General features: G+C 35.5%; 1 protein-coding gene across 1 annotated transcript; it reads right to left on the reverse strand.

Moving 5' to 3' along the window:
• Positions 1–23416: 23416 nt before the first annotated feature.
• On the reverse strand, positions 23417–23767 carry LOC132272543 (uncharacterized). Its single transcript, XM_059773672.1, has one exon. The coding sequence runs from the start codon at positions 23765–23767 to the stop codon at positions 23417–23419; it is 351 nt and encodes a 116-aa protein (XP_059629655.1).
• Between the last annotated feature and the right edge of the window lie 540 nt (positions 23768–24307).

The raw sequence follows: 24307 nt of genomic DNA on the forward strand, positions 1-24307 counted from the left end.
ATCATTTCCTCTTCGGGCTCCTCCTTTAACTTTTCTCCTTTTTTAAGAACAACTGAAGTCATGTTTGCCCCGATATGCAGTGGCCTAACACATACACCTAAATCCTTCCTTGGCTTTATACTTTAAAATGGCGTCAAACGAACCTAAACCTTCAATCCTTAATTTTGCCTTCTGGCAACAAAATCGATAACGTACTCATTTACTTCTTTGGGTCTTTATCACTTTCGCCTTGGACCCTATCCTCTTCCTAGTGCCAACCATTCTGTGCTACAAAATATAATTGACATCAGCTCTTCCTAACGAATCGTAAATAGAGAACAACGAATCTGAATATGAGCTCTAAGTTTTAAGAGACGTAACGCGGAAGTCATATAACAAAAGACACTCCTAAGGACACTTGAACCTGGAGTGCTTTGTTACCAATTGTGATACTCCCGGATTTTCGAATGTGGGTTGGCCAGGCCCACACCCGAACGCCCGGGGATATCAAAACAAATCAGTAATAAATGAACACAGAATACAAGAGGATAAATAAGAATTAAAAATGCTGAAATGAACACTAAAATGATAATCTAAAAAATCCTCAGAATAAATTTTCAATAAATAATAAAATATTCTAATACAACTAATCTTCTAATACAACTCTGGAATCCATACTGTGTGGACCCTTAGAAAATAACAATTGAATAAATAACCATAATGACTGTCTACATCTAAAAGATGAAACATAAATGAATCTCCTAAGTAAACTCGGAAGAGTGAAGTAGACTGATCTCTACTCAGCACGAACAATCCTCAACACCTGAAGAATACCTGAAAAATAATGGTGGGTCAGGCCCACAAACAAATTCTACTTTACTACAGTCCAAGCAGAGATCCGATACACGTATACATTCTAGTCAATCCAACAATAACTAGTACTTCGTAGATATATATATAAATGCACAGTAAAGGAACCTCACTAGACTATAGGGTTGCCTCAACCTGAATAGTAAGCAACATACAAAACGCACATATAGTGGGTATGAGTACTTAGACCTACTAGGGCACACAACTACACTATATCTAGCTACACATCCTTAGCAATATACGCACCCTAACCACTAATCCTGAGGCTCAAGCTCATATCATGGCATATATATATATATATATATATATATATATATATATATCCTATCCACTATAAATTAATCCACTATGTATCATCCAACTTGTTCAGTTGCCTGACACGAATATAAGTAGGACTTAAAATTTTAGTTAATCCATTCACTTATACAAAAAAAAAATAGGTAGGACTTAACTGATAAGTTAATCCGTCCCTAGAATGCCACCATCCCATACTGGTGTATTACATACACACAATCCAATAATTGATGTAACAAATAAAATAATACATCAAATAATTCAGAATAACATAATAACAGAATATCATGCTATTACCAAATAGGAATGACTTATAACTTATTTAAGATTCCTATATCATGTATTCCACACAAACTGAACCTTAGACATACTGATATTTTATTTCACAGTTAAGTAAGCATTCTCCAAATACATTTCATGTTAAACATTTAATCTCAATTACTAGAACAAATTAAAAAGATTAAATCATTATTCTTTCACGAATTTATATGGCATGTATCGTTATAATCAAGTTTATTTATTTAAACTCATACCTAGTCCCTATTTAATGTTCAGGACCCCTCAAAATCAATTAAGTTAATTTAAACGCTATTTTTGTAAATTCTCCAGGTAAGGCTCGAGCTTTCCTCCTAAAAGCTCGAGTTTTCCATCTATGGCTCGAGCTTCTTTTCCATGGCTCCAGCTTTACATCAACAGCTCGAGCTTTACATCTAAGGCTTGACCTCTTCATCTTTGACTCGAGCTTTACTTCTACAGCTCGAACTTTGCTTCAATAGCTCGAGCTTTCCATCCAAGGCTCGAGTTTTTCACCTATGGCTCGAGCTTTACTTCCAATGCTCGAGCACTGTAACTACGGATTGAACACTGTTTACGCGATTCAACCCAAAACTTCTACTGCGAATTCATTCTTTATTGTTTAAAGATTCTAAGGTATGTTTCTAAGTTCCATCAATCCATAGATATGAAATTACATCATTTAAAACATGTAAAAATTCATAAAGAAACCAGATCAAATCCATTAATTTATTAATTCATACAACAAGAACAAATATAAACCAATTTCATAAAACCTATGTTCTAATCCAATTAAACATGCATAATTATTTAGTTTTATGTGTTTAAGAATCCTGGAATCTCCTAGGCATGTATAGAACACAAATCAAAGGGAGAGTGATAAGCGCCGAATACTGTATATTCAAGCGCTCTAAATTACATTAGTTAAGTCCATTAATTGATTATTTTATGTAGATTATCTCCATTTGCATGTTTTTGTACATTTTCAGGTTAAATTGCAAAAAGGATGCAAAAATGATGCCTTGTGGAATTTTGAACAAAAAGGGTGCCAATGCTGAAGCTTGGCAGCAGTGGAACCTGACTTTTGTTGCCATTTTCGACCTAGCAAACTCAAGAACTGGACTTCCATCATAACATAAAAGATTTAGAGCTCTGAATTAGCTTTCTAAATCTTCAAACGGTTTGTCATTCGGAGCTCGGAGCAGAGAGTTATGGGCTTGTTACCAGAGGTGCGCAGAACTGCCTGGCAGCAATGAAATTCTGCCTTGATCTTCATTTTCGACCAACCATCCTTGAGAATTGGATCTCCACCAAAACATAAAGTTTTTAGAGCTCTGAATTATCTTTCCAAATCTTGAAACGGTTCATCATTCGGAGTTTGGAGTGCAAAGTTATGGCCGTTTTACCAAAGTAGGTCCGGGCGGAGCAAGGCAAGAATGGAGCATTCTGCTCCAATTTCGAGTGCTCGAGCCCTTATTTCGAGCACTCGAATTTAGGGCAGAATTGCCTTCGGGAATCCTCATTTTGGCAGCCACTTGTGCATTGGTTTCCTCATTTCTACTTACTTCTTTATGAGGTAGTTGGGGATTTTTTTGGACGAGAGAGAGAGCTTTGTTGGAGGAGATAAGGCAAGGGAGGCCACACATTTTACATTAAGCTTCATTTTGAGAAGATAGAGGAGAGAGAAGAGAGCAAAAAAAAAGGGGTTCTTCAAGCTCCAAGAAGGTTGCACGAAAATGGCCATGAAGATGGAGCTTCTTCCTTCTTCTAGCTTGGCAATGGGTAACTAACTCTTTATCTAGGGAGGTGATGAAGCCCTACTTTGTAAGCATTTCTTAGTTTTGGTTTAATCTTGGGAAATATGTATATATATGGCACTTTCATGGTCTAGAGCTTGTATTTGATGTAATGAACATAAACTCTTATAAATGATCATGTTGAATATATTATCTTCTCTTAGAGTGTATGTTCTCATGGTTGTATTGCTTTTATTTCCATAGTGACAATGGAAATAAGATTGTGAAAGTGTTTTTATTGGCATGTATTTGAGAATCTTGTTAGTCCATAGCTTAGGGTCCCCCTTTGATGGATTTATTCTTGATTCTTAGCTCCATGTGCTATCACCATAGTTATTAAGGGGTTTGATAGTCCCTAGCTTAGTGAATATGTGAAGCTACAATTTCATTTAGGTAGTCAAGCATGTATAACTTTGAGGGATTATGCTTAAATCTTGATTCTATGAAATTCTTGGAGATAGTGTAGTAATTTTGTATTGCTACATATCATTGCCATATATCTAATTTGTTTCCCAAGTTAACCACATACTAGCATGTTAATAGAGTAGGTAATGGATTCATCTCCCTAGTCTTTTCTACTTGTATCTCACTTCTTTACATTCCTTGCAATCTACTAGTTTATGCATCTTTACATTTCTAGTTTAGTGACAAACAAACAAACCCTTATTACCCCTTATCATTCTAAGAATGATTCTAGACATTTAGGTTGCTTTAGACTAGCGCAGTCCCAGTGGTTCGACTTACCCGACCAATAGCCCTATTTTACAATGATTCGTGCTATTGCGAAGGTTGATGTATAATTGACCAACCGATCAGAGAGAAAAAGAAGAAGAACTTGCGTTAAACTTTCGGATCGAAAGTTAAACTTCTTCTTCCTTAATCTTCTGCTCTAAAGGTTTTTCTCTTCCTTCCTTTCTCTTCCTCCATCTCTCTCTACTCTCTCTCTCTCTCTGAAACATATTACATGATATATTTCTAACCCCCTTTTACAAACCTATAGTTAATATATTTATAGGCAAAATAATAACCCTACTCCTTTTCCCAATCCAAGTCAACTTAATAAAGAAAGATAATAAAATTAAAATATTAAAAAGGTATTTTAAAATATATTACATATATAATTGGTTTATATCCTTATTAAATAAATAAAATATATACATCAGATTATTTATTAATACTAAAGTTATCGTAATACTAAAAGGCAACCTAAAACATGATACATATAAAATCTATGTATATCCTTATTATATAAATATATATAATATGTACATCAGATTATTTATTAATACTAATTAATAAATTACTTTCCTTTCATATTTATATGTATATTGATGAGCGCTGAAAAGTGCGTATTTAAACCCCTTAAGTTCTAGTATTCTAAGACATTTATCTATATTATTTTTTTATTTTAGACATATTTTGTGTTATTACCCTTTTCAGGTACTTATCTCCAAAATAAGTCAATTCAGCCTAATTATAGCATAAAAGAAACAATCTCAAGTTAAATGGAAGAAATGAGCAAAGTGAAAGCAAAATGGTGGAAAACAGTAAGTTTTGATCGATTATACAAATCTTTGATCGATCTCACAGTGATCGATCTAGCCTTATCAAGATGGATCAAGACTCTTGTCCTTATCCCTAATAATTTTCATCTTCGATCGATCCAACATCCTTTCGATCGATCGAACTTCTTTGATCTTATCCCCATCTACTACTTTTGTCTTTTTCCTAAAATATCCCGAAAATATCTCAAATCTATCAGTATTCCAAAAGGCGCCGCCATGGTTCGATTGATCGAACCCCCTCAAGTTCGAAAAAAAAATAGAGTCCAGCTCATTAAAAGATAGCTCGTGGTGCAATCATTGATGGGGCCTTAGTGCACGAGGCCTGACCATTGGGTGTGACACTTAAGCTACCTATGTAAGGATTTTGAGCTATTTTTATATGAGGAGATATATACAATCTTAAAGAAAGAGATTACAGGAGTCTAGAATTAGAAAGATACACACTATTTGAGAGTTCTTCCATTCATCTAGGGTGTCCATCAATAAGAAGATCATTCTTACCATGGAGATGGCCCTTGAGGATTGGATGACTACATCAATGAGTGGCTAAACATCTTCTTGGGGCTAGAGCTAGCCCTAAGCATGCTTTCTAGATCTTGATGTTTTGTATTTTGAGGGGATTTGTGTTGTAATTCTTGTCTTAACATTTGATTTATATATGAATCTTATTTTTACAATGATTTGTGTTGTTTAATACTTCTAATTAATCATTTCATTATATTCATATGTCTATGTATGCTAGAATAGATGTTTATGTGTTTATCTCTAGATTTTGTGTTATTGATGCATGTCTATGTGTGTTGATGCTATGAATCTAGAGATTGTCAAGGCATGGTGCTTTAATAGAATACTCTTGTGGTTTGTTTGATGGTTCATACTCATTTATTGATGGATTGTGCCTCTACCTTAATTTAATTAGTTTAATTTTCATGTCCTTAGTTTAGTTGTAGTGTAGTTACCTTACTTTCTTAGATGAGAGGACAATCCATGCTTGTTATTTGATGTTCCATGCTTATGAATACAAGTAGTATAATTCTCTCACTTGTTAATGTGTTTTGATTGTGAGCTTAAAGGAAGGAATAATGGCTTAGTTTGATATATTGTGCTATTCATTAGGTTCTCTAGACAATGTATACTTAATTAGTCATCCATACTTGTTGATTCAATCAATCACACATATTAGTATTGCAACACATATTTCCCCTCATTCATTACACATTGAGTGTCTAGAAAGGTGATGTTTAGTGGTGACCTCTAAGTCCCAAGATTCCTCTCTCTTATTCTCTACCCTTTATTTACTTTCATTGTTTTATATTGAATTTATTTAACATTATAGTTTAATTAACCAATCAAAACATCTTTGATCACTCGACTTACTAGTCCAACGTTATTTCCATATCAATATTGCTTCATTTCCCTTAGGACGATCCCTACTCACCCTAGCTATATTAGTAGTTAGAGGTAGTAGTGGCACTTTACAAATTCAAACTTGGCCACTCTTTAACATGTTTTAACTTGTTGGTTCACGACGGCGCCAGGGATAAGTAACGCCGTATTTTGGAAATAATTAGGAATTAGTACTCTTTTGATCATGTTTTTACTTTATTTTATTTTTGTTACTTATTGTGTTTGTTCTTGATTGGCTAGGTGAATTAAGTAAAGGAAGTGAAGCAAAGGAGAATTCTAAAGCAAGGAGCTAAGCTAAGCATAAAAAGGCTAAAATCTAAAAAAAATTGCAAAGCTAGGCGAAAATTGAAAAATAAATTGAAGTGGCTTGAGGATCCTTTGTAAGCTTTTCTAAACTCAATCTCTAGTTAAATTGTGAGCTCGCATAGAGGCAAGTTTTTATTTTCTTAGATAAATCGTGAGCCCGCATGGAGGAAATTTAATTTTTCTTACATATTGTTCAAAGCATGGGAGTATGGGATCATTATATGTGGAGGATTGTTGATTGTTTTGAGTTGCGAAGGAGAAGTGCTTGATTCTATTGTTTTGTTGGTATGTTACTTGAAGTTTTATGTGGTCCTTTCCCTACCCTTCAACTTAGGCATTCTAATGGAAAATCTAAAGGGTAACCTTGGCTATTTAGACCCATATTTCATGGGACATCCCCCTCTTAACCACCATCCCCACAGAGTTTAAGCTCCAATTCCTCCAATGATTCTTCGTGATCATTACAATCTTCATGAATACCATGCACCAACTTGCATCATGCTTCCTAATTTTGGGGCTGATCAATATGAAAGTAAGCCCGAAACCATTCAAATATGTCCACTTTTCTATTGCGTAGATGATAAGGAACTATATAAACATCTTGATGAATTTCTTGAAATATGCTCCACCGTGAAGTACATGAATGTCCCGGAAGAAGTTCTTAGACTGTTTCTCTTCCCTTTCACTCTTAAAAATAAAGCAAAACATTGGTTCAACAATTTAGGGGCAAATTCAATAACATCTTGGATGCAAATGCAAAGTGAATTTTTGAAAAAAATTTACCCCGTGAGCTTGATCAATTTAATAAGAACTTCAATTAGAGAATTTTCTCATGGTGAAGGAGAACTTTTACATGAGGCTTGGGAAAGATTGAATGAATTATTAAAGAAATGTCCACATCATGGTATTCCAAAATAGCAAGTTGTCCAATATTTCTATAAAAGCCTATCCGACATTCATAAGGACATAGTTGATACATCATGTGGAGGTTCATATTTTGGAAAACATGAAGATGATGTTTGGCACTTTTTTGAAAAAATGAGTGAAAATTCTTTGCATAAATATCACACTTCTCGGTTGGGTCATGATTTTAATGAAAAGAAGAAAAATTTGAAAGTGTGTCAAATTCAACGTCCAATGGAGATTGTAGCTGAGGTTGAAACTCTTTTCACAAAAACTTGATCGATTCTTATCAAGTCAAAAACTGGTCACAAAGTCATCTCATTTTCGTCACTCTTATCAGTCTTGTGAGCCTTGCATGACTTGTTCTAGTGTTCTACATTCTACTTCCAATTATCCTCATGGACATATGTTCAATGAGCATTTTGAACAAGTCAATGCTACATTTGCTCACCCTTATTCAAATGTTAATGTTCCGGTGTGGAATGAAAGTTCAAGTCCTTGTCAAGTTAAACATTTTCAAAGTAGATATGTCCCACCTCGTAAAAGGAATGAAGGGTTCCAAGGATTCGTTTTTTCTTCTCATCATCAAAGAATGAATCACTTTTCACATCCTCAAGTGTAGGATTTTCAAAATTGCTCTCATCATCCTCATGCACTTTTTAGTAATTATACATTTGAAGATAAGGTTTTGGTGGCTTTGGATAGTTTAGAAATGAACACTAATCTGTTGCATTCTCATTCTCAATCGATATCAAAGCTTGAATCCAAAATTGGGACAATAGCTAATGCATTGAATGCAAGAGAAATTAGTAAATTGCCTAGCCAACCCGAAAGGAACCCGAAAGCCTAATATTTCGTGGAAGCACACCCTACATCGAGGTGCCCTTCTTAAGAACAAGTGCAAGCAATTACCACTTTGAGAAGTGGTGGGTAAATTGACAATAGGGTTGAATAACCAAATAAAGTTAGTGAACCGGTGCAACCTAAAGTTGACACCCGTCCCGTTTCTAATTTTACTCCTACTTCCTTAGATGAAAATGTCACCGTTAAGAATTCTCAACCCTCTTTATCATCTCCTCAAGTTACAAGGTCTCATTAGCCAAAAGCTCCATTTCCGTATGCTTTAAAAGAGACTTTGCCTTTTGGGAGGAAAGAAGGAAAAATCCATGATATGATGGAGGTCTTTAAACAAGTTAACATAAATCTTCCTCTCTTAGATGCAATTAGGCAAATTCCGCCTTATGCAAAAAATTTGAAAGATCTTTGCACACAAAAAAGAAAGAACAAGGGATAAGGCCTTAAAAAAGTATTTCTCATGGAGCAAGTGAGCTTCAACATTCAACATAACACTCCACCTAAGTTCAAAGATCCCGGTGCTCTGACCATCTCATGTGTGATTGGAAACCATAAAGTTCGTAGAGCTCTTCTTGACTTAGGAGCGAGTGTTAATTTGATTCCTTATTCCGTGTATGTCCAACTTGGTTTGAATGATTTAAAGCCAACCTCGGTAGTGCTTTAATTGGCCGATAGATCTATCAAAACTCCTAGGGGCATGGTTGAGAACATACTCATTAAGGTTAACAAGTTCTATTTCCCGGTTGATTTTGTGGTTCTTGATACCGAACCGGTTGCCAACCCTACCAATCACATCCCAATCATCTTGGGAAGGCCATTCCTTGCCACTTCAAATGCAACTATTAATTGTAGATCCGAAGTTATCGACCTTTCTTTTGGCAACATGATGGTTAAGTTTAATGTTTTCAATACAAGTCTATATCCCATAGATGAAGACGAGTGTTGTCTCATAGATGTCTTGGATGAAATTGTAGAGGAGTCCATTCCTTCTATGATTATAAAAAAACCAACCGAGGATAATCTTTCATCTCTTCTATCCGATGATCCTCTTGCATCTTGTCTCCTTGAAATATATAAGAATTGCGGGTTTGATATTGAAGGGTCAATGAGTGAGGTTAATAACTTAATGGAATCCATTACAAGCTTGGATTTTCCACCTCGGAAAGTTCCAAAAGAACCTCTTCCTCCACTCTCTAGCACTCCACCAGTCCCATCTTTAGTCTCTCCACCCATTCTTAAGCTTAAAACTCTCCCTCCCGATCTTAAGTATGCCTTTCTAGGCCCGAAAGAGACTCTTCCGGTCATCATCTCTTCAAGTCTTGAAAAAGATCAAGAGAATGCTCTTTTGAATGTGCTTAAAGAAAATAAGGAAGCTATTGCATGGAGTGTGGCGGATCTAAAGGGAATTAAACCTTCTATTTGCATGCATCGCATTCTTATGGAAGAGGATGCAAAACCTTTTAGAGATGCCCAAAAAAGATTAAATCCAAACATGAAAGAAGTGGTTAAGAAAGAAGTTGTTAAGCTCTTAGATGCTAGTATCATTTATCCAATCTCTGACAGCAAATGGGTGAGTCCAACTCAAGTAGTTCCCAAAAAATCGAGGATTACGGTGGTTGAAAATTCGAAGGGTGAAATAATTTCTAAATGTAGCGCCAATTCATAGCGTGTATGCATTGATTACCGCAAATTAAATGCCGCCAGTAGAAAAGATTACTTCCCTTTACCATTCATTGATCAAATTCTAGACAGATTGCCCGGGCAACAATATTATTACTTTCTTAATGTCTATTCGGGTTACAATCAAGTAGCCTGATGAGCGCTGAAAAGTGCACATTTAAACCCCTTAAGCTCGAGTATTCTAGGACTTTTATCTATCTTACTTTCCCGTTTTAGACTAATTTCATGTTATTGCCCTTTTCAGATACTTATCCCCAAAATAAGTCAATTAAGCCAAATTAGAGCATAAAAGAAGCAATCTTCAGCTGAATGGAAGAATGGAGCAAAGTGGTGGAAATCAGCAATCTTCGATCGATCAGGAATATTTTTGATCAATCTCACATTGATTGATCTCAACTCACCAAGATGGATCAAACCCCTTGTCCTTATCCTTAAAGAAATTTCATCTTCGATCGATCCAACTTTCTTTAGATCGATCGAACTTCGTTGATCTTATCCCCACCTACCACTTTTGTCTTTTCCCAAAATATCCCAAAAATATCTCAGATTTGTCTTATTCCAAAAAGGCACCGCCATGGATTGATCGATCTGGTCTTAATTCGATGGATCTAGCCACAGTTCGATCGATCTCATCTAAAATTGATCGATCGAACCTCCTCAAGTCCGAAATAAAATAGAGTCGGCTCGTGGTGCAATCATTGAAGGGACCCTAGTGCATAAGACCTGACCATTAGATGTGACACTTGAGCTACCTATATAAGGATTTTGAGCCATTTTTACATCATATCTTCATATCTCAACATAACTTAGAATCATATATCACATATCTTGGAGAGGAGGCTAGAGCTTAGAGAGACATACACTATTTTGGGAGTTCTTCCATTCTTCTAGGGTTTCCATAACGAAGAAGAGCATTTTTACCATAGAGATGGCCCTTGAGGGTTGGATGACTACATCAATGAGTGGCTAAACATCTTCTTGGGGCTAGAGTTAGCCCTAAGCATGCCATCTAGACCTTGATGTTTTGTATTTTGAGGGGCTTTGTGTTGTAATCTTGTCTAGACATTTGATTTATATATGAATCTTGTTCTTATAATGATTTGTGTTGATTAATACTTCCAATTAACCATTTTATTCTATCCATATGTCTATGCATGCTAGAGTAGATGTTCATGTGTTTATCTCTTGGTTTTTTGATATTTATGCATGTCTATGTGTATTGATGTTATGAATCTAGAGATTGTCAAGGCATAGTGCTTAAATAGAATACTCTTGTGGTTTGTTTGATGGTTCATACTCAATTCTTGATGGATTGTGCCTTTACCTTAATTTAATTAATTTAATTTTCATGTCCTTAGTTTAGAAGTAGTGTAGCTGCTTTACTTTCTTTGATGTGAGGACAATCCATGCTTGTTGTTTGATGTTCCATACTTATGAATGCAAGTAATATAATTCTTTAACTTATTAGTGTGTTGATTGTGAACTTAAAGGAAGGAATAATGGCTTAGTTTGATATATTATGCTATTCACTACGTTGTCTAGACATTATATGCTTAATTAGTCAATCCATGCTTGTTGATTCAATTAATCACACCTTTTTCTATTGCAACACATGTTTCCCCTCATTCATTACACATTGAGTGTCTAGAATGGTGATGTTTAGTGGTAACCTCTAGATCCCAAGACCTCTCTCTCTTGTTCTCTACCCTTTTATTTACTTTAGTTGTTTAGTATTGAATTTATTTATATTGTAGTTTAATTAACAAATCAAAACACCCTTTGATCACTCGACCTACTAATCTGACCTTGTTTCCATATTAACATAGCCCCCAATCCTTTGGGACGATCCCTACTCACCCTAGCTATATTAGTAGTTAGAGATAGTAGTGGCTCTTTATAAATTTAAACTTGATCACACTTTCATTGCAACTTTGGGTGTTAACACGACCCTAGGAAGAAACACACCATAGCCCTAGACCCTTTAGACTAAGAAAAAACCACCTTTACTTGTCCTTTTAACACATTTGCTTATAGACAAATGTCTTTTGGATTATGCAACGCTCCCGCCACATTCCAAAGGCGTATGATGTCAATTTTCTCAGACATGGTGGAAGAGTATCTAGAGGTCTTCATGGATGATTTTTTAGTCTTTGGGTCTTCATTTGATGCATGCCTCAAAAATTTAAATTTGGTGATTAAAAGATGTCGTGAAACAAACCTTGTTCGTAGTTGGGAAAAAAGCCATTTCATGGTTCAAGAAAGTATTGTTTTGGGTCATGTCATCTCAAAAAAGGGAATTGAGGTTGATAAAGTGAAAGTTGAGCTCATTTCTGAATTGCCTCCACCTTCTACGGTGCGAGAGGTTCACTCCTTTTTAAGTCATGCTGGCTTCTATTGCCGTTTCATCAAAGATTTTAGCAAAATTGCTAGACCCTTGTGCAATCTTCTTGCCAAGGAAACACCATTCGTCAAGCATGCCTTGATGCTTTTCATAAATTGCGGGATTTATTATTATCTGCCCCTATTATACAACCACCCAATTGGTCATTATCATTTAAAATCACGTATAATGCCTCTGATTACGCCATGGGAGCAGTTTTGGGGCAAAGGGTATGAAAACTTCCATATGCCATCTACTATGCAAGCAAGACTTTCTTGGGAGCTCAATTGAATTACTCCACTACCGAGAAAGAATTACTTGCCGTAGTGTATGCTTTTGATAAATTTCGGTCTTATCTCTTAGGATCAAAAGTCGTTGTCTATTCTAATCATGCTGCTTTGAGGCATCTTTTGACAAAGAAAGAAACAAAACCTCGTTTGATAAGATAGATTTTGCTTCTTTAGGAATTTGATTTTGAAATCAAAGATAAGAAAGGCACCGAAAATGTGGTTGCCGATCATCTCTCAAGGTTGGTAGTAGAGTCTTCCCGAGCCCACCAATTCATGATTCGTTCCCAGATGAACAACTGTTCCAAATCTTTAATGGGCAAATGCCTTGGTTTGCCGATATTGTGAATTTTTTTACAATTGGCAAGCTTCCAACTAATTGGTCAAAGCAAGCAAAAAAGCATTTCTTTGCCAACATCCGGAATTACTATTAGGAAGATCCTGTCTTGTTTCGATATTGTCCAGATCAAATTGTGAGAAGATGCATCCCGGAGAGTGAAATTCCAAGTGTGCTTTTGTTTTGCCATACCCTTGCATGCGGCAGGCATTTTAGTACAAAGAAGACCGCTTTGAAGGTGCTTCAAAGTGGGCTATTTTGGCCCACCATCTATAGAGATGCCTACAATTTTTGCAAGGAATGTGAGAGATGTCAAAAAATGGGATTAATGTCGAGAAGAGACATGATGCCCTTGATAAATATTCTTGTTGTTGAAATGTTAAATATTTGGGGCATTGATTTTATGGGTCCTTTTTCCTATGTTTTATGGATTTCAATACATTTTGTTTGCCGTTGACTATGCTTCTAAGTGGGTGGAGGCTTCTGCTACCAAAACCAATGACCACTCCGTGGTTATTCAATTCATTAAATCCAACATTTTCACTCGTTTTGGTATGCCAAGAGCCATGATTAGTGATGGAGGAAAGCATTTTTGCAATCAACTCTTAACGCAAATATTTCTTAAGTACTCCGTTACTTATAAAGTCGCCACTCCTTACCATTCTCAAACAAGTGGGCAAGTAGAAGTTTCAAACCGGGAAATTAAACATATTCTTGAGAAAACGGTTAACTCAACCAGGAAGGATTGGTCACGCAAGTTGAATGATACTTTGTGGACTTACCAAACGGCATATAAGACTCCCATTGGCATGTCTCCTTATAGACTTGTTTATGGAAAGCTGTTGATATAAGATGCCTATCTTGAGGTTTGCTCTTTTAATGACAAAATGCAAGCTAAAGGCTCAAAGTAACTGGATATTGAAATGTTGATATATTGGGGTTTGATCAAGTGTATACAAGTTGTTATAAGCTCAATTATTAAAGGCTCAAAGCAATTGGATATTGAAATGTTGATATATTGTGGTTTGATCAAGTGTATACAAGTTGTTATAAGCTCAATTATTAAGATCATTGCTCATTGAAATATCAAGGAAGTCAAATGCAACCTTTGTATGTTGTGAATTATGTGACAGCACTTACATTCTACCTACCACACTTGTCAAGGGAATTTGGTCTCTATACATATTTCAATATTTATACTTCATTTGTCTGAGAAGCTACACTGGTCATTTGAGCTCAATTATTCAATATGACAGAGTTATTCAATGTGACAACAATGTTTTTAACCTTTCTGTCAAAAGGAATCTGCAAAGGCATTAGTGTAATTTTGTGTGATGTTACATGGTCCTATCACGTGCACAGTGGTCCTAGAGTGAGAGAATATGGCCAGCTTTACATTTCTTGGGGATCAAGATCAAAAAGGCATTTCAAATATATATTTACATACATATTGATATAGCGAGCAGGTATATGTTTTTCAAGGTGAGTTGGCAAGGGGCAAAATGGTACTATCTCCTCTACATTGTCAGAATTTCTTTGCTCACGGATTGGAGGACCTCAGCTCAATCCTATCCATTTGTTTTAGGGTTGCATCATCAAAGGGTGCGAGTATAAAAGCAATACTACAGCTGCTAGGGTTTAAGCCTACAACATACATTTTCAATACTCTCTAGAGGCTATTCTTGAGTGACATGAAAAGGGGGAGCTGAATGAGAGTTTTTGAGTATTAATTCAACTATGTAAACTCATTTTAATCTCAAAAGTTGCTGTGTGTATGTGATCACTTGAAGACTTACAAGTAACAGTGTTGTTGAGGCTTAAAAGTTGTTGTCAAGGCTGCTATCGTTGGTCTAATTTGGTTCTAGAGGCTTGAGGTGAAAAGTAGAGGTTGAAGCAAGTTTGAAACACCTATTTACATCTATTGAAATCAGGTATAAGCTTAAATACTCACTACTTCAGAATTTGGTTCTTTAGAGCCTGATATTTGAGTAGTTTGAGATGAAATAGCTGTTGTGGTTTACTTCCTTGATTTAATATGCTATAAGCCTAGAGTTTAACACCTGAGCATGAGTAACTTGATGATTTGAAGTTGTTAAAATTGAATCCATCTCAAAAAATTGGTTAGTTTAAGTATTGACCCTAAGAACCACACTAAACTAAGGTTTTAACCTTGTCGTGCTGAGATTTGTGAACTGTATTGTGATACCATGGTTCAATCACTGTGATTTTAATTTGAACATGAGTATATTGACTATACAAGGCTTTGAGAAGCTGAACAAGTGTTGAACAAGTTCAAAATTCTAGAATTGCCCTAAGAATTAAGTTGTTGTTGAACTGAGACTAAATTAACCTGCTGTGTATTGTGATCTTCTGGAATGTGTGTTGAATTGTTTTACCTTGCTTGGTTCTTGATTCTAATATGTCAAGCAAGTGTAAAGTTATGTTTGGGAGTTGAGATTGCTGTGATTAATGCTGAACTGAGCCATTATAGTGTTTGTGTATTAGCATAGCTGTTAGTTAAAGCTATCCTGCAGAAACTCACTAATAACAGTTTTTAGGGCTGTGATTAATGAACTTCTTGATGTGCTTAATCTCTAGGATTTTGTGTGGATATAATGCAAGGTTATAAGAGTGCATTCCAAGCCTGAGACCTCATAAAATACCTATTATACCCTCATAATAGAGGCATTACAGCAGTACCAAATTAGACCCCGTAGAAACTGTGTTGCTACTGATTTTGTGCTTTATTGACCTTATCTTGTTGTGCTTACTGAAGATACTATGTTTGTAAGTGTATTATGATTATTTGTAGCTGTGGGAACTTGTATTTGATCAAGGGTTAGAGGTTTTGACAGAATTGCCCTTGAGAGCTTAGAAGCTAGGGTTTTGTGTTCTTCAAGTCTAGTATGAATTGAGACTCTTATACCTTACACCATTCACTGCTATAACATATTGAGCAAGTTTATTTTATGATATCAAGGCTATGAATATAGAAGAATAGTCAGTGTTGAAGCTACAGGGTGATTTGACAGATTTATCCTTGTCTAGGGTTTTGAAGCCTTATGTGCTGAAATTGATGTATACTTGTTGTCCATTATCTAAGATTGATTTGAGCAAGTTAGTTAAGCTTATTCAAGGCTGTGGGAACCTAGTGTGAGCTACAAGTGAAGCTACATTGTGATTTTACAGTTTAAACCCTCTAGTTGCAGTGAAGAGAAAGCTAAGGTTTCACATTATTCTACTTCAAGCTGTGTGTTCACTCTTATCTTATGTTGCAGCTGAGGATTTGTGTACTTGGTGTATCGACACCTTATTCTATTATTGATTTGGATTTTGAGAGCTTGTAAGTCCAAGCAGGGTTGCTTAGGACAAGGGGAGTACATGTGTGCTTATTGATGAGCTTGTGTATGTGTAGAGTGAGTGAAAGTCAATGTCCTAGCTAGTACAAGGTGTGTGTGGAAAGTGGGGCAGCTGAGTGAGTAACTACTTGCATACAACAAATGTTGTTCAAGAGCTAGTGTGTGTGTAGTGGGTGTGAAAGTCAATGTTCTTACTTGTACAAGGAGGGTACTGAAAATAAGACATTTGAGTATGTCACAACTTACATCACCTAGTGGAACTTTATTGGCAGAGGCCAAAAACTAAGGTTTTTCCCTATTAAGAGGGTTTCCTTGTAAATCTTGTGTTGTGCTAAGGTTGGTTATTCTTATTCTCTTACTTGTGTTTTGATTCTAAAAGTTAACTTGAAAAGAGGAAGGAATTTACTTAGACCAATTCACCCCCTCCCTCTCTTGGTCTAACAAAAGCCTTGCCATCTTCTGATTGAGCTAGAACACAAAGCTATGTGGGCGATTAAAAAGCTCAATCTTGACCTTAACAAAGATGGAGAGAATCGGTTACTCCAATTGAGTGAGTTAGAAGAGTTAAGACATAATGCTTATGATAATACCAAACTCTACAAAGAGAGAACTAAAGCTTTTCATGACAAACACATTCTGAAGAAATCTTTTGAGCCTGGTAAAAAAGCTTGGCTTTTCAACTCTAGATTAAAACTCTTTCTCGGGAAGTTGTGAACTGAATGGGAAGGTCCGTATGAGATCATTTCTGTTGCGCCTCATGGGGTGGTTGAAATTCAAAGTTTAAAAAATGGAACTATATTCAAAGTGAATGGGCAAAGGTTGAAACCCTACATTGAGGGACAAGTTTTTCAAAGACATGCGGAAGCCGCCCTCTTAGTAGATCCAATTTATAACGAGATTTAGTGTTTAACTCAATGTTCTCAAGAGAAGTTCAATTTCCTGCATATTCTTGCACGTTCGATAGATTTCAAAAGAAGTTCGATCGATCGAACATCATCTCTGCATCCAATCATCTCTCTGTCCTATCGTGCGAAAATTCCTTGCATATTTCAGCTCTCAGTGTATCGTGCGAACTGTCTTTCTAATCGATCTAAAATTCCAAGATCAATCCAGTTTCCCTTGGATCAATCAGAGTTCTATACTTGGAAAATTTTTGGATCTTTGTATATTTCATCTCTCTATGTATCGTTCGAAGCTGTCTGCAGATTTTTAGGTTTTGGATCGATCGAAGTTGTATCGATCGAAGTTAGATCGATCATTCTTTGATCGATCAGGATGTTTCTCCATTTCATTCTAATAATAATAATAATAAATCAATCAATACTTCAAAGCACCATTCCGTCTTCCTATAGACGTTAAACTTAGTATCTGCATGACACATTGTGCCTTTTATCTTTATATCATTCATGTTCATGTTCATTCTTATTTCTTTCATTCTATTTTATTATTTCCACAATTATTTCTACAAAAAATTAAAAAAAAAATTCCAACATATAAATCTTTGTTTCCCTATTGTGTCCCTTTTGTATAGTCATGCATACTTTATGATTTATATTGGGCTAGAACTCATATCTCTCTTTCATCTTGTACTATATTGCCTTAGATTGCATGCCTTAGTTATTCTTTTCCCATTTAATAGTTGTTGTGAGTTTGCTAGTGTGGTTATTCAAGTAGGTTGTTGATTCCAAGTTTGGGGGAGACGTCTTTCAAATTGGATCATTGCCGAGCTTCATGTCTTTGCCACCACGGTATATTCTTTCCATCTTTTTCATTGTTTTAATTGCACATTGAGGACAATGTGCGGTTTAAGTTTAGGGGTAAGGTTACTTTGTTGCATTTTATTTAAGTTGGAGCTCTGAATGCATGATTGAGATTTGAGATTGATGTTAGCTATGATTTTGATCTTTTGAGGACCATGATACTTAGAATTTAAAAATTGCTTAACTTGAGAGTCTAATACTCCTTGTATGCTTTATTGATGCCATTTAGGAGTAAATTTTTCAAAAGATTGATATCATACTAGCATTTGTGGTCCACATCATCCTGATTTTGTGATTGTTTTGAGATTCACTCTAAGATTCTACACTAGCAGAGGCGCACACTAGCATTCATTTGTGGGGTACATGCTTTGTTGATTATTCATTTGGTTATATCCCAATTGAGCTAGTAGTGCATTAAAAGCTTTCATTCTTGATAAAGGTGGATAACAAACCTTTTTTATTAAGTAGCCAGGATTCTAGCATCATCAAGCACTGAATTTCTCACGTCGAAAGGTGGAGGGCCCAAACTCTAGGTTAATAAATTGACAAAAAAAAAAAGAAAAAAAAGAAAAGAAAAGAAAAAGAAAAAGTTGCAAAAGCAATAAAAAAGTGAGGACTTCTCCCAAAAGGTGAGAAGTGGGAAATGATTAGATGGATGTTGTTTTGATTTGTAGCCTAGTTGATTTGAGCTTGCTTAGGGGTGTTTGAACACCTAATGCCCTAAAGCCATTCAGTTTGGGAGTCATTAACCTAACGCTCGACCTTATGGATCGCTTAAAAGCTTAATAGATCAACACATTACACTATGCTTCCATCTTTGATCCTTAGGATTAGGAAAAAAAAAAAAAATTCGAGTGAAAAGAAGAAGCGCACCTAGATCAATAAAGCTTTAATAAAATATCCACTATTTGTCTTGATGATCAGTACTAGATTTGTGTGCTAGTTTAAGGGTAAGAATGTGATCATTTCTCCACTTGGCTTAGATAGCAACATACTTGATGCCGGTCCACTTAAAAAGAATTCTAGAGTTGTTTTGATTTGCATGATCATTTTCTTGATGTGTGGAAGACCATACTTGTTCGCTTGATGTTGAAATTTTGGAAGATTGCTTTAAAATGGTTGAAAATTTACATACTTGAGATAGTTTTCTCCTAATGCTTGTTTGCAATATTGGTGCCTCTTTTGTGAGAATGAGCTTTATGTTTGTGGGTATCATTTCTGGAAACCCTCACGAGACTTCACTCGTCCACTAGAGGTAACCTAGGGGTTTAAAAGGCTTGTTGCATATGCTAAATGCAATCGTGTTCCCTACGAAAGTGGTGTTATCATTTCATTGCTTTCTAGCTATAGTTGTATAGTTGTTCATTTCATTCCTTTGCTTTGTAGTTCATTGCTAGAGACTAGCAATATTTAAGTTTGGGGGTGTAATGAGCGCTGAAAAGTGCGTATTTAAGCCCCTTAAGCTCGAGTATTCTAGGACATTTATCTATCTTATTTTTTCATTTTAAACTAATTTCGTGTTATTGCCCTTTTCAGGCACCTATCCCCAAAATAAATCAATTCAGCCAAATTAGAGTATAAAAGAAGCAATCTCAAGTTAAATGGAAGAAATGAGCAAAGTGGAAGTAAAGTGGTGGAAAACAGCAAGTTTTGATCAATCATACAAATCTTCGATCAATCTCAGAGTGATTGATCCAGCCTTATCAAGATGGATCGAGCCTCTTATCCTTCTCCCCAAGAATTTCTATCTTCGATCGATCCAACATCCTTTTGATCGATCGAACTTCTTTGATCTTATCCCCACCTACCACTTTTGTTTTTTTCCCAAAATATCCCAAAAATATCTCAGATCTGTCAATATTCCAAAAGGCGCCACCATGGTTCAATCGATCTCACAAAACTTCGATCGATCGAACCCCCTCAAGTTCAAAAAAAAAATAGAGTCCAGCTCATTAAAAGATAGCTCGTGATGCAATCATTGAAGGGGCCCTAGTGCATGAGGCCTGACCATTGGGTGTGACACTTAAGCTACCTATATAAGAATTTTGTGCCATTTTTACATGAAGAGATATATACAATCTTGGAGAGAGAGGTTAGAGGAGTCTAGAGATTAGAGAGATACACACCATTTGGCAGTTCTTCCATTCATCTAAGGTTTCCATCAAGAAGAAAATCATTCTTACCATGGAGATGTCCCTTAAGCGTTGGATGACTACATCAATGAGTGGCTAAACATCTTCTTGGGGCTAGAGCCAGCCCTAAGCATACCTTCTAGATCTTGATGTTTTGTATTTTGAGGGGATTTGTGTTGTAATTTTTGTCTTGACATTTGATTTATATATGAATCTTGTTTCTACAATGATTTGTGTTGTTTAATACTTCCAATTGATCATTTCATTCTACTAATATGTCTATGTATGCAAGAATAGATGTTCATGTGTTTATCTCTAGGTTTTGTGTTATTGATGCATGTCTATGTGTATTGATGCTATGAATCTAGATATTGTCAAGGCATGGTGCTTTAATGGAATGCTCTTGTGGTTTGTTTGATGGTTCATACTCATTTATTGATGGATTGTGCCTCTACCTTAATTTAATTAGTTTAATTTTCATGTCCCTAGTTTAGTTGTAATGTAGTTGCCTTACTTTCTTAGAAGGGAGGACAATCCATGCTTGTTATTTGATGTTCCATGCTTATGAATGCAAGTAGTACAATTCTCTAGCTTGTTAATGTGTTTTGATTGTGTTTTGAATGCATTAGGTTCTCTAGACAATGTATACTTAATTAGTCATTCATACTAGTTTATTCAATTAATCACACATATTAGTATTGCAACATATATTTTCCCTCATTCATTACACATTAAGTGTCTAGAAAGGTGATGTTTAGTGGTGACCTCTAAGTCCCAAAATCCCTCTCTCTTATTCTCTACCATTTATTTACTTTAATTGCTTTGTATTGAATTTATTTAACATTGTAGTTTAATTAATCAATCAAAACATCTTTGATCACTTGACCTACTAGTCCAACGTTATTTCCATATCAATATTGCTTCATTTCCCTTGGGACGATCCCTACTCACCCTAGCTATATTAGTAGTTAGAGGTAGTAGTGGCACTTTACAAATTCAAACTTGGCCACTTTTTAACACATTTTAACTTGTTGGTTCACGATGACGCCATATATACATATATATCTATATATATATACATATACAATTGTCCATGGGTAATTATCCATTCTCATTAAACCTCCTATCCAAGTAGTCCATACAACCTAATTAGTTGGCCCATTATTACTAACCATAACCATAAAATAAAATAAAATAGAACATTTAATGTACAATTAATTAAACACATCATTTAAGCACATAATCTAATAAACAAATAATACAAATAACACATAGACAAATAGCTAATTAATTAAGTAACATTTAATTCAATTAAACACATAAGCAATTAGTCAATAATCAATTAAACAATTAAAAAAATTGTAATTAAAATAAATAAATAAATACTGAGACTATCCTTTTAAAATTAGGGGTATTACCGAAAGTACGATGATCCAAACTCCCACTGGATTCGCCATTCTCAATAAATTTTGCATAACTTGTCTCAACAATCTTCATAGGTCTAAAGGGACAATAAAATTTATAATGAAATGATCTCTCAGGATACCCAATGAAATGACAAGTAACAGTGCGAGGATCAAGCCTCTTAATATCAGGATTATACAACTTTGCCTCTGCAAGACATCCCCACACATACAAATGTCAAAGACTAGGTCTACGACCTGTCCAAAGCTTGAAGGGTATTTCAGGAGCTGCTTTACATGGCACCCTATTAAGAATATAAACTGCCGTTTTAAGAGTTTCTCCCCAAAAGTTCTCAGGTAGTGAAGAATGACTCATCATACTGCGAACAACATCTTGATAGGTGCGGTTTCTCCTCTCTGGAACTCCATTTTGTTCAGGAGAACCAGGTGTGGTATATTGTGGCACTATGCCTTGTTCCTTGAAGTACGTGATGAAAGGACCATGATTCATACCCTCCTGGTCCATTATCTTATAATACTCACCACCTCGGTCCGATCTTACAATTTTAATCTTTTTACCTAACTATTTTCCAACTTCAGTCTGATAGATCTTAAACATGTTAAGTGCATCAAACTTTTGGTGTATTAGGTACAAATAAACATACCTTGAGAAATCATCAATAAAGGTAATAAAATACCTTTGTCCTCCTCGAGAAATGGTAGGAAATGGACCACAAATACCTGTGTAAATAAGGTCCAAAAGAATAGATGACCGACTAACCTCAAAGTTGCATTTCTTCTCCATCTTCCCCTTGACATAGTCAACACATAAATCAAAATCTAAAAAATTTAGTGGTCCTATAATCTCATCCTTGACCAAACGTTCCAGTCTCTTTCGAGAGACATGCCCCAATCTCTTATGCCACAACATAGATGAATCCTCTCTAATAAAAGTACGATTTGATCGGAAGGTATCGAATCCACAGAAAAACAAAAAACATGTATATGAGAATCATTTAACAATAACTGATATAAACCATCAATTAAACAACCATGTCCAACTATATTATTACTATAATGAATAGTAATTGATCCATCACCAAAAGAAAAGCGAAAACCCAAAACATTAAGTCTTGAAACTGAAAGTAAATTACGCCTAATAGTAAGAACATAAACAACATCTTGAAGCTCTAAGGAAAAACAGTGTGTAACACTAGCATAATCATCCCAACAGCAGCAACATGAACCGCATCAGCATTACCCAACACCAATTTCTCCTCAGACCTGGGTTTTTCTCTGGCTACGAAGTCCCTGCGATGAACAAGAGATATGAATAAATGTACCCGTATCAATCCACCATGTATGATTAGGCACATTTATTAAGTTGGATTCAAATATTACCCTAGCAACTCTCATACCTGCTTTATTTTTCTTTAACCAATTTTTGTAGCTGTAACAGTCTTTCTTTTGATGTCATTTCTTCTTACAAAACCAACATTCATCATTCGCATTTGCATAATCAATGTCTTTTCCTTTGTTATCCTGCTTTCCATTTTTCTTAATTGCCTGATTCCTTTTCTTGCCGTCTTTCCACTTGAAGTTATTCCTGCTTCTAATGCTTACGGCAAGATGAGCTGACTTAAATTTAGCACCCTTGAGCCATTCTTCCTCGGTCACATAAAGAATTAATAGCTGATTAATGTCCCATTTTGTCTCTTGTGAATTATAATTTACACTGAAAGCATCAAAAGATCTAAGCAGAGAATAGATCACCATGTAGACCAATAACTCATCATTAAATCTGATTCCCTACTCCCTGAGACCATTAACCAGCTTGCATATCTTATAAATGTACTCCCTTACTGAACCACTGCCATCATAACTGGTTGACATAAATTGTGTCAGATAATAATACTGAAGTTGCTTCTTGGTACCCATAAACTTCTTCTTAATTAAATCAAGAAGCTCTTTGGCAGTATCAAATACAGGAATACCACCACAAATAATCTCACCAATAGAAGCACGGATCAACCTGATGGCCATGGTATTAGCCTTAGTCCATTTAGCATACAACAACTTCACTTCTTCAGAAGACTCTTCAGTGATTGTAACAGGTTTCTCCTCATAAAGTACTAACTCATAGTCTAAGAAACCCAACATAATATCAACACTTGTCCTAAAAGTAGTATAGTTTGAACCATTCAATGGTTCAATCCCTGTGAGCTGTCTTTAAATAGCGAAAGCGTCCATAACTGTAATACATGTTATATCAAATAACAAAAAAAATGAACAACATATAAAATAATATGTCACAGTTTTAGGGATTATTACTTTAATTCACGCTTAGGGTTTTAAGCCGAATTTCTCAGGATGTTTTACTATATGCAAAACTCATCCACCCTGCGGGAACAGATAAAATGCCATCTAAAATCACCTTTTGGCAGAAGTTTAGATTTTTTATTTTACTTCCAAACTTGCGATCAAATTGCACATAAACCTATTTGATTATACTTGAATCGTTGCTAAACACTTCCACTACCTTTTGGCAAAAGGGTTATTTAGTTATAATCCAAACAGTCTCAAATATTCTACTCACTTATCCCACACTAAGGCATTGATCACCTTTTGGCAGAACAAATGCCTTCATGTAGGTAAGTGTACATGTGAGACCTCAATAAGACCAATGCCTTAAAATTTTAA

The sequence above is a fragment of the Cornus florida genome, unplaced genomic scaffold (genome assembly GCF_030987335.1).
Source record: "Cornus florida cultivar Cherokee Brave unplaced genomic scaffold, ASM3098733v1 CherokeeBrave_3.0.0_Hap2_Chr09, whole genome shotgun sequence".
In the NCBI taxonomy this organism is placed as follows: domain Eukaryota; kingdom Viridiplantae; phylum Streptophyta; class Magnoliopsida; order Cornales; family Cornaceae; genus Cornus; species Cornus florida.

What these genes read in the sequence shown, in the direction of transcription:
- LOC132272543 (XM_059773672.1), bottom strand. Translation starts at nt 23,767, where the DNA reads ATGTTGGGTTTCTTAGACTATGAGTTAGTACTTTATGAGGAGAAACCT.